Source organism: Centruroides vittatus, unplaced genomic scaffold, assembly GCF_030686945.1.
Source record: "Centruroides vittatus isolate TY-2023 unplaced genomic scaffold, ASM3068694v2 contig_508, whole genome shotgun sequence".
Classification (NCBI taxonomy): domain Eukaryota; kingdom Metazoa; phylum Arthropoda; class Arachnida; order Scorpiones; family Buthidae; genus Centruroides; species Centruroides vittatus.
This window is the reverse complement of record NW_027122295.1, coordinates 17,981-30,329: the sequence shown is the minus strand read 5'-3', so window position 1 is coordinate 30,329 and position 12,349 is coordinate 17,981. Positions and strand designations below refer to the sequence as shown.

Here is a 12,349-nt window from a genome sequence, read left to right as displayed (position 1 = left end):
ATAAATCTGAGTAGTGAGCACATTGTTGGAGTTAGCCTGAATCCAACGTGGTACGGATCATCCAGGCATCAATTTTGTGAAATTCCTAAAGTTCGATACCACCGTGAAGTGGTCGATCTGGAGACTTACATTGTTCATAAATTCTTTCTTACATGCATTTTTACATAATTATTTTCTAACATAAAACGGAGATCTGACAATTGCTGTATAACTATAATCTGTTATAGTCACACAGTTGTTGTCACATCTTTCTACACAAGTTTACTTTACAGCTTTAATAGAAATTTGTTATAGTTTCTACGAGTACTTTTATAACTCACAAAATTATAGAATTCTCCAAACTGCAGAATGTACATTTGCCACTATTATAACTATAATACATGTGTAATTTTAGCTGTATAAGTTGATGTAAAATAAAGTGGACCGATGAAATACGTGTTGCCGGAATGAATATTTTTCAAAATTAATATAGACTGTATATCTAAGTCATTGTGTGTTCCTGCGTGATTTATTTTCTGTAAAGCAATTTTTTTCTTATTTCTAACAATAATCTGACATTATTATGTAAACATATTTCAGTTGATCTTCCTTTTATTACATTGTTAGATGTAGTGCAGAGATCTTCGTTATTTTACAACCTCACCATTAAACGTTATAACAGTTATTATAACTCTTATTTTAGATTTATCGTCATTGCTGGCAAATTGGCTGCTTAGATATTTTTGTTTTTTCTGATTCGCTATTCTGATATACTTCGGTAACGGTTCACAACCAATGCGTTTTATGCAGGGGGTGAGCAATAAGATTGTCCAATCAAGTAAGTAGAACACAGTGTGGCTAATATTTTTTAACAAATCATATTCAAGAGATTTTCCAATGTTTTATTGGATAGTAACAAACCAATGTACTTCGTATTTTTTCTCTGAACTGACGATTTTTTTATTTTCTGATAAAGTTTTGCGAGTTTGCGAAAAGAGATGAAGAAAGTTCAAAAAGAAAAAGTGATGAGGAAAGAAATGAAGGTATGGAAGAAGACCGAAGCGTGTCTCCTTTACAGTTGAACTCATTTACTTACAAAAAATGAAATTCTAAACAGTGAATCTCTGAATTAACAATTCTGATTAGTTTCAATTTCCTGTTGTTGCTCTGTAATTGGCTTATTTTTTATATCCAGGTAACGCGAGACTAGATTATTTCCAGGAAAAAGACAATTTTCGATATTCAACAACCAAAATCTAAGAGTGAGTGTTCCGTTACATGGTTTGACATTCGTGAACATTACAAATAGTATGTTCCTCGAGTCTACTCGGTATTTGACAGTAGTTGATGGCAATAATGCAATGTATAGCTCTTAATTCTGCCATGTAAGATAATTATTATCATTCTGTTTTAAAACAACGTCAGACTGTTTTCAATAGTTTAATAAGAACTGTTAATAAATTGGCGATTAATTATATATATAGATATGAAAACATTTTTGCAAGCTTCAACTCTGTATAATCAACAGTTATTTTTTAAAACATCGAAAAATTTCCATTGCAATTTTTACACATTAATTCATAAACAAGTATATTTTAAAACACCATAAAAATATTTTAATAAACGAAGCAGAAATGAATTACAAGAAAGCTATTAAAATAAACGACTTTTAGTTCAATTAAAAGTAAACAGTTCTAACAAAACTGGTCTTTAAATATCAAAGACAAAATTATTTTTAATATAATTAAACAATAACCTTGACATCTGATCCACTTTCAACAGGGAAAAGAGTTTTTGTTTACAGAGTGATAAGACACTTAGAACGTTGTTGTCATTAACGGTGGGGAGTGGGGGCAGATCAGATGTCATTCGCAAGCTTAGTAAACTATCGCTAACCTGACCTTAACTCATGATCTACTTATCTGCCGTAACTGAGAATAACAACTGATATGGAGAGCTTTTATTTATACGGTAATAAAACACCTCGTGGTTTATTATAGAAATAAATGTGACTTTTTCCACTCTAGTCAGCTTACCAAAAAGCAATAAGCTCTTAACACTGCACATTGACACACGATCTATTCCTCTCCCATTACAAAGAAACCGATGTATATCAGTGACAGTTGTGATAATTTGGAAAGTGAAATGTGATATGTGTATTTTTAAGCTGTATTGTATCTAATTACAGAAAAAACCGGAAATAAAACACTATAAAAAAGAAAAATATTAAAATAAGTCATACAGTCATAATTTCTGGTAACCAGTGGCCGTAACTTTACAATTTGTTAAAATAAAAACGGCTGACACAACGCATTCAGTATTAGACAAGTTATGAGCAATTAGTATTGTTAGCATACAGCGTACAGCAAGCCGGAAAAAGTTTCTCTCTACCAATTTTTTACCCTTATTATGCCAGAAATTGGATCAGTCCACTTCAAACGCCATTGATTACAGGCAGAACGTTCTGACGCTGTATACATAAGATCCAGAAAAGTAAAACGGGACATTATTTTATAAATATTCTATATATAAGTCATTAGGATAGCGTCAATTTGTACATTAAATATAGTTTCAAAATCTTATATCACGTGTAGATAATTGAGCAGTGAAATGCTAATATTGTTCTGGCAAGAAGTATGACCAACGATTGAACTTAATTGTTCAGGCAACAAAACCGGTTGGTCAGTGGTTAGCTAAGAAACTTTTATTGTTCATTTACTGCGATTATTGAGAAAACTATGAAATGATTTTGTTATTTCGCAACAATGCTAACTTAACGTATTTAAGAATTTTAATAAATTTTTAACAATTTTATTTTTATCGTTTTTTTGCTTTTTATTGCTTTTTTTATGCTATAGCAGTTTAAGGTTCAAGCTAAATGAAAAATAAAATTCCTTTCTGTTGTCATTAAACTTTCAAAGAAATTTTGATATTAATTTGCAGAATGTTTTAAAAATTGACAACAGAACCAACAATCAATAAAACACACTATTATCATTGTTTTATATTTCGTTGTTTAAAGTAAGATTTAATTATTAAAATACAATAAAGAAATTACATATTTGACAATAAATCGCTACTTAGAAGAAATTTTACAGTAATGAATCTATATTGTATACTATAAATTACAATTTAAAGTCAATTATGATTAAGATAAGCTGAAATTTAACAAATATATGAATTTCGGCCGAAAACTTCATAAGCTATAAAAGTACTTCCAATCACCAGTTAAGATCTTGTTCTTCAATTCTCGGGCTGTTTTCGCTGTAAAACTGAGAGTACCATTTTCTGAATCTCGCAATTTGCCTATCTTCTTTCACATAAATTGGATTCTTCAAATACATTTTGTAATTCCATATGCGGATGTCCCGTACAAACTATTAAAATAAATATTACAAATAATTAGTACACCTATTTCACGTATATTTTCAAATTTCTGTGATTGTGAAGATAGACTCTCACCATAAAATTTTCAGAATGAAAAAATATATAATTAAATATGGCTGCAAATCGAGAAGGAGCGTAATAATGTCGGATGGCTCTCTGTCGAAATGGTCCTTCCGGTATAATGCCATATACGATTTTGTTTGCAAATAAACCTTTGAAGTGAAGAACAGATATTGCAGGGCCAATCTGAAAAATTAAGCATATTTGATGATATTACACAACCGATCGTATTATAAAAATTGCTTATTATTACACGTATCAGAAACTTTTGCATTGTAGCGAGTAATTTATTATTACTATAGTTATGCACTCCGAGACCCTGTCTTCCTTTAACTGCTTTTTTATCTTCACAACTTGGTGCATTAATAAGCAAAAAGCATTTTTACATTATTTTTATTGTGGACCCTCTATAGGCCGATACGCGTTTCGCGCAATGACCCCTCTTCTGTCGTCTGCACAATAAGACACATTATAAAATTTTTATATTACAATATTCTATTATCACAGGTTACGACATACCATGACTTGCGGGATTTTTCTCATGTGGTGTTGACACATTCAGCTTAAAAATTACTTATTTACAAGTGAATCATTTTTTAAAAATACCATTGCAGTTTAAAATGTATCTACAATTTCAAATGACTATGACAGTACAGACTCCATGGTTTGACGTTGAACATCAGCCAGAGTAAACTCGTGACGTCTGCGTTCGTGGAATGTTTTTTAATCTCGTTGGCATATTGGCATTTCGTTAAAAAAAGGGGTTATTCTATAATTTGATATTTTTAATTGTTATTAAAATGTTCTAATTATTGCTAACAGTATTGTCGTAATTATTGTCATTAAATGTTATTACAATAGTTATTACGATAATAACCAATTATTACGGATTTTAACACTCATGCTTTTATTGGTGTTATTGGCTTGACTTTTCATTCTTTTATAACTTTCTTTGAAATTCCGTTAATATTAATTGGTTTCTTCGTGTAGGATTTTTACTTCTTTGTTTATATTACAGTTATTTATCGTACAATGTTCGTAGAAAGCCGAATTTATACTTTCATACTTCAGATCTGCAATGTGTTCCATTAGGCGCGTTTTTACTTTCCTTTATGTTTTACTTATGTAGTTTTTAGGGTTCTTGCAGTTACACGGTATTAAATAGACTTCATTTTTTGTACTATATATCTTCGTTATATTGTTGTTTGGTTCAGGATTGATTTTTTGTATTCTTTTCCGTAATTTTCATAGGTCGGGGCGAGTTTCATATTCACTTTGTTCAGGTCTTTCTTTATTGGTTCTTAGAAACCGTTGATGTAAAAGAAAGCTATATATTTTATGTCTGCGTTCCTGTTTCTTGGCTTAGTTTAATTATTCCTAATCCTGATTTTCTTTTCCTATTTTGTATTACCCTGTTTGAATACCCTCTTTTACCCTGTTAGTTGAAATTTTGTTTTAAGATTTTTGATAAATTTGTTTCTGTTTCGTATTGTGCTCGTTCTGTTTAATAATTTGTTTTATATTCCATATTGAATATGCTTTCTTGTATATATTTTGAAGTATTTGAAATATAGTTTACGACTTTCTGAAATCACTTGGTTTTTTATACGGTTTATATTATATATATATATATACTGTGAATGTATCTACCTACGTTAAACAATGTATTTTATATTTGTTTTTACCATGAAATGTAATTCTGTCGTCCGTTCTTTTTTACTATTTTTACTTGAGACTGTTTGATCATGAATACGTTCTGCTAAAATATTTCAATAATGTTTTTTCTCTTCCTATTTTGTGTTTTTCTCTTATTTTAAAATCTGGTTTTGTATAATAATAAACAAAATATATTAAAAAAATGAAATAAATCGAAAATGAAACAAACACAACCAAAATAATTCAGAGTGTGCTTATTAAAATGCGAGAATATTTTGTTTCGTATTCATTTAAACGTGTTCTGTTATTTGGAAAAACTGCAGCATATATTCTGAATATGACGTATGCGTTGAGAATAAATTTACTAAATAGCAAAATTATATTCGACAATACAGAATACTTTCTCTCATATACGCATTATTAATTTTGATTCGTAAAACCATTGGATTATTTAGTTGTGAAGTTTCTTTAAGATATTTTTTACCGTAGCATGAAACTAAGCACGTTTATTTTCTTATTAATTAATTACCTGTTGCAATTCGAATGATAACCGTAGTACAGATACTCCGAACAATTTTATAGCCAGGATGCCTTTATATTTAATACAGTAAGAAGTTCCTTCACATTCCGAAACGAGGGACATTTTAAATATGTTCTGAAAAAATCTCAGCCAATTTTCTGGATGAAGAGTAATTTTGGACGACATGCCATATTTGTGAACGCAATCAAAATGAGCGTAATCTGCTGTATTTTCATAAATTTCCTGCAGTACATAAATAAAAACCATAAATAATACATTAATTCATTTGGCATAGGGTTAGTTATAAATACCTGAATGTGGCCATTTATAACGAGTTCACCACGACCTATATACCGCATTAATCGGTTCTCTATTTCTGGTATCACCGGAGGTTTCCACAGAGGAGGTTGGCTTTCTGCATGATACCACACGTAAATAAATCCGTTTTGTTCGATGGTTTCCCAAGTTTTTATTTTAGCCACTTCTGGAACTAAATTTAAATACATTTATTACAGTGTGTTCTTTTTAATATTACTTTAAAAAAACAAGATATTTTTCCAGCATTGGAAGAGTATAAGTAAACAGTGCATTAGTTCCAGTGCAAAGTGTATAATAAAATCGATTAATTTGTTTAATAAGATTCACGTGTAAATCGAATTGCACTTTTGCAGTAATAAATAAAATTTTTATCTTCATCGATCCCATAGGTAACAAAGGAAAATTATTATAAAATTTAGTTTAACAGAAAAAGAGTTTGATTATAATAATTAAAATCATTGCATAATTTGATACAAAAACCGTTAACAAAATGTTTCTGTGGTACACGTGTAACGGCAGTGCCATCAGCAGCAGAGATCGACATAGACAATAAAAACTTCTAATGTAAATTGCACATAGCATATCTTGCATCTTTGATTTGAATTTTCTACTCAGTATGTTAACTCAACGCATAGCTAAAGTGTACAACAGCAATCCTGCCTTCCTGAGAAATGCTGAACAGCTGCTATACTAATGAAGAAATATCTAGTTACTCATCTTAAATAAAAGACTAGTCTTTTATCGTAACTCCTACCGAATTCCTGTATTTCGCGTACGCACTTTTCAACGTTATACATTATATCGGTTTATCATTTTAGAAATAAGTTCCTAGTCAATCCATACGATATACTTCATCACTTGCGGTTTAACCAAGCGTAAATTAATCACTCTGTTGCTACAATATAGTCGCAGGGCATGAATCTCACATATGACAGTTGCAAGTAGCAGTTAAATAGGTGCCTGTTATGTATTTGTCTTAATATGTCATATATTTGTCTATGTTGTAGTATTTTTCTAACATACGTATGCGTTTATTTTAAAGTGAAGAAGATCAGTCCGACCTCGACTGTACTAACGATTTTAGTCAAACAACGTCTTACATTGAGAATTGTCTCATGTAATTTATGGGGTTGGTGTAGTTATAAAGTGCTTCTGGAAACTACGCGCTGCGTCTCGTGCTATTTATCTTATATCCCCGGGTAGCCCGATCAATCGTTTTGCAATGCTTTCTATTCGTACAACACCTGGTAACAGTAAAATACAATTTGCAGACTGTTTAATGCGGCCTCTTTAACGCGGCCTCTTTAATAGCGATGTTGATAATGTCAATATGATACGACATATTAAACCGTTACATTGCATTTTATTCTCAGAATTCTGCTGCAAAACAACTGCATTAATTACACGAATACTTTTGTTTAAGAAATTAATTCATTTAATTTAAATCATTGTAGTAAAACTAATGCACCATATTCGTATCTTCTTGCAATGCGAAGGAACTCAATTATGCACATAAATAAGCATAGTTGAATTAAATCTACATATTTTTAATAGTCCTCACTTTTTTCGGCGTAAGGTATTTTTACACAAGCACCATCCTGTCCAGCAAATCGCCATCCATGGAAAGGACATTCGATGCAGTCCTCGTGAACTTTGCCATCAGTTCCTAAATGAGCGCCCAAATGAGGGCAATAACCATCCAAAACAAAACATCTTCCTGTTTTTCCACGAAATACGACAAATTGCTGACCTGTGAAGTAACTAAAATTATTTCTAATCATAAATTTTTCAAATTAATTATTATTCATATTTAAATGCACCTCGTGTAAATAGAAATGATGTATCTTTACAATAAATACCTTTACTCTTTTATTAACATACAGTTTAATAAGTACGCTGTATGCCGACAAATACATGTAAAAATTATACTAACGTAGTAGTAGTAGTAGTTAATTATGGTATAAACACTCCCGAAACTTTACAAACAGTTTTTATTACATATTTTCATTAAAATCACACATTACGTGTTTACGAAATGTCAATACGTTAGAAAGTATTAAATTGAAATAAAAATTCGCACTTAACAGAAACAGCAATTAATTTATTTATGAGTAATCAATATACATTATAAAAGTAAGTGTACAATGTGCGTGCCGCTGAAACTCAAAAACGATTTCCGGTACGATCAAAAAAGTTATATTGTGCGGTAGCCCTGTATCCCTTCATCCTTGATGAACGGGTAAGACTGGCTATAATGTAATAATATTAATCTTTGCTACCATTACTTTTTGCCCGAACAACGTCGGGCTTATCTGCTAGTCGATTATAAAATACAAATGCGAAAACAATTTCGAGCTCAAACTGTACTGACCTCAATAAAACGTTATTCGCACAGTACAGTTATATTTAAGTATTGAAACGAAAAATAGCGATGTTAAAAGATAATCGATCGCAAGAAGTGGAAAATCTTAAAGATTTTGCTTTATATTTTTAAAAAAACACGCACAGTATGATTGTAGTCTTTATAGCAAATATGAAAATGTGAATAAAATAATAAGACGTCATATAAATTACAGGAAGAAAAATTCATTTAGTAGATAGTCAAAGCTAAATCAAAGCTGTTTATAAGTTTTGAGAAGTGAAGTAACTTCAAATTATGATCTAATTAATTTCCAACCTACTGAAAGTGTAAGCCGAATGAAAAAGTACATTCTTGATTAGCAAATAAATCGGACAGACTGAATGCAAAATCAAAGTTGAAAAACAGTTATGTAGTTGCAAGGAAACCAGTTGCAGAAGACTATACAAGGTCATTAATTGAAATTCTGTTTTTTCTCTGGTCTAAGGGGATTTAATTCGAATGGCTCTGACGACATTGAATGTTATTGGCACGTTTTTAATAAAGAGCCTAAAAACTGCATGTAGGCAGTAAATGAGAAAAGTGTTTATATCCAATTTATATGCTGGCAGAACACAGATTGCTTTTTTGAATACGAATCAAGTTGCTAATCACAATGTGTATTAACGGAGATTGTTTCCTTGAAAATTTTTTACATGCAGGAAAAACACGGCGCTTTGCACATATAATGCGACTTGCATAGGGCGAATGTGATTTCTAAACATAATCCGATAGCAGCCTTGTATGGTCCTTAAAATACAAACGTAGTACGTTAAAATTACAATGAAACTTTTTATTAAAACTTTATTCTTTCATAAGAAAATATGACTAAGTTTCAAATATCCCAAAAATATAATGCATATAAGTTCATAAGAATTCAATATTTTTTAAACTTTTAAATCGGTGGATGTTTTTTGTAACACCTTTATGTTTTCTTTTGTTTAAAATACACCCTATTACTTTTCTATTAAGCGTTGTATAGTTTGTTGGTTAGAAGTGAAACACATTTTTATGTCTGGTATGTAATCGATTGGCTTTCAAGTGTTCGAATGCTGGGTACATAATTGGGCTGCAATATGACAACATTGTAGACCTATAAATTCCAACTGTCATCCGTATGTGTTTCTGTTTTTCCTTAATTAACTTTCAGTACAGAGTGTGATAGATGAAAGGCCAAATTCGATATGTTAAACCGGAGCTGAAGTAGGCCTTCATTACTTACACGAGAAGTTCCAATTTAACTGGAAGTCAATTCATGTCGATTCGAAACGTTCCCTTGAAAGCAGTTCATTAGTGACTTGCACGTTCTATTGCTACCGAAAAAGTGTGATGTACAGGAGCAAAACCCATGATGTACAGCGTCAAATATACGTCGTCCATTATTCAGACTAACTAATACTTTTAATCGACATAGCCTAATGCGATGTTTTAATGTCTTACCTAAAGCAGTAACAGGCTTGCACTTTCCAACAGGTAGATCTCTAGATTCGAGTAACGGTATCCATCCATTTGGATATGCGGGAGGATATTCTTTCGACATTCTTAATCTATTTGTTTCTTTTAATAACTGCATTCGTTCTCTACGTGATTTCCTCGCATTCGCTCCTCCAGCGTCATAACGGCTATCCGTTATATCCTGCATCGATAAACTTTACTGTTATAATGTAAATAACATTTTAAAATTAAATTTCTCTCGATATTTACTTACGACAACTTCGTTAATAGTTGAAAAGAAAGAGTAGACAATAAAAATAGAAACAAAAATCAAAATCAGTAGATACGGTGTATTTAAAATCGTTGTACAGATGCATTCAAACATATCCAACATCCACGAATATTTCCACAATTCCTCCGCTAAACTGCCGTATACAAAGCTGAACATTTTTGAATTTTAATCGTGGATATATCTGAAATAAGAAATTCAATCATATTGTTTAATAATTTATTAACTTTAATTAATTTAACTCTCATAAACCATTAAAATAACTGCTGATTTCAATACGTTACAATTGATGCAGATTGGCTTCACTGTTTCAATAGCAACGTAAGAGCCCGGGTACGCAGACAAATTTTATCAGAAAAAAAAAGTTAAAATATATCAAAAATTTTTACATAAGTATTAAGAACGTTTGCCTTCAACAAAAATAACGGAACGTAGTTGAAAAAATGAGTACAGTTCCCATGTATTGAATTTATTAAAAAATGACACATCGTGATGATGTCATCGGGAACCGAATATTCGAAAGTCGACTATTGAATTACAGAAACAATACTACCTAAAAACACATTGGTATTGAAGGGGAGGACCCGCAACATAAAAAGTGATGACGACCGAAGTGTTAACCCGTTATCGAGAGTTCTCTGTCCACTCTTGACGAAAAAGGAGCTCGACACTAGTCTCTATGTGCTAGGAGAATTTGCCGTACTTCGCTGCAGATATGGTCATCTTGACAATCGCCGCCAAGGCTAATTCATTACTTATTACCAAATTACCAAACCGTCCAAAAATCACCTACCTATCACCTAACCTGCAAGTTCCTAACCGACCTATTATCAGATGATCGAACATCGAACAACCTGATCTGTGAACCAAGAATTTGTTTTGCCTTTGCAAATGTGTAAAGAACTCATTTATCTGGAGTATATTACAACATCCCATTTAACGAGTCCATGCTCTCGAGCTTCACAAGTGTCTGTCCTCTTCGAAAAACCTACAACCAAAAGTATTTATCACTACTTGCCCAAGTGCAAACTCACTCTCTTTCATTTAGAGACTGCTACGATATTTCTCAAATGACTAGCTATTATAATCCCTATTGTAATCGATATGTATAATTCTATATATAAATAAACGGATATTTGTTTAGTTTAACCTTTAGTTGTTTAGTTTAACGTCCGTTGTTTTTTGCGTGAGTAACATAATTAACAGACATAGTAGTTTCTGTGTCTACACTAAAGACGCAGTGGTTTCAATCCAATTGTACGCTAGTCCGAGGAGAATGAACAGAGGAGGAAGAGCTTGACGACGATGGGTAAATCCGAACGGGGACACACACCCACAGTCGAGTGACAACTTCTGCTGTCTTACTCATTGTACACCCTTTTTATATGGCGAGGTGTTTTGCAGGCCTTTCCTTGATTTCGTCAGAGGAGATGATCTTCTTGGACCAATAAAGTGATGGGTGACATATTTTGACGTAGTCATCACTGATGCAATATCGAGACTTTCGTCAAGTCAACCATGTATATTAAATATAACAATAGTTACAATAAAATTCTAATACTAGGAGTTTTATTTTGTATTGAAATTCTATCGTATACTGTGGAAACCGGAACCACGGCACATTGCAATTTCTGTTCCATTTTGCCCAGTTCGTACATTTTGACAGATGTTATTGTATTATTATTGTATAGGTTGAATTGTTTTAAATTGTTTCCAGTATTTATATACGCGTCGCTTCGTAACAGCAAGCAATTCTCCGTTTAACCTGTATTTCTAATCTAGAAAACAATTCTACAATTGTTAGTGAAAGAATTATTGTTTTGTGAAGATCGAGATCTTTATATTGTAAACTTTAACATCTCTATATAATTTTATAATCTTTTAATATCATCTTTATATAATCTTAATCAAAAATGTTTAACTACATTTTATACAAAAACAGAACGAAGTAGACCAAAAAAGGTTAGTTAATGGGAAACCAAGTGATAAAACTTTCTGATAAAATCGGTTTAAACTCGATTCCCGCGAGTTGAGTTCCTTGTTAAGATGAGAAAAATTTCTGTGTCACGACTATGTCACTTATCACTTTATTTGTCCAAGAACATTATTTCCTCTGACGAAATCAAGGAAAGGCCTGCAAAACACCTCTCCATATAAAAAGGGTGTACGATGAGTAAGTCAGCAGAAGTTGTCACTTGACTGTGTGTGTGTGTCTCCGTTCGGATTTACCCATCGTCGTCAAGCTCCTCCTCTTCTGTTCATTATCTTCGGACTAGCGTACAATTGGATTGAAATCTAAGACAATTAG

General features: G+C 31.8%; 1 protein-coding gene across 1 annotated transcript; it reads right to left on the bottom strand.

The window, feature by feature from the left end:
* Positions 1–3,173: 3,173 nt before the first annotated feature.
* On the bottom strand, positions 3,174–9,876 carry LOC136978349 (cholesterol 7-desaturase nvd-like). The gene is made up of 6 exons (XM_067274056.1): positions 9,759–9,876; positions 7,482–7,670; positions 5,914–6,092; positions 5,612–5,845; positions 3,442–3,612; positions 3,174–3,356 (listed from the first exon to the last, which is right to left on the bottom strand). The coding sequence occupies exons 1-6, from the start codon at positions 9,856–9,858 to the stop codon at positions 3,201–3,203; spliced, it is 1,029 nt and encodes a 342-aa protein (XP_067130157.1). The 5' UTR covers positions 9,859–9,876; the 3' UTR covers positions 3,174–3,200.
* Positions 9,877–12,349: the final 2,473 nt, after the last annotated feature.

Coding starts and splice junctions, on each gene's coding strand:
- LOC136978349 (XM_067274056.1), bottom strand. CDS start 9,858: ATGTCGAAAGAATATCCTCCCGCATATCCAAATGGATGGATACCGTTA. Junction 5,846..5,913: donor TTATAAATGGCCACATTCAG/GTATTTATAACT, acceptor TATGTACTGCAG/GAAATTTATGAAAATACAGC. Junction 3,613..5,611: donor TATCATTCGAATTGCAACAG/GTAATTAATTAA, acceptor TTAATTTTTCAG/ATTGGCCCTGCAATATCTGT.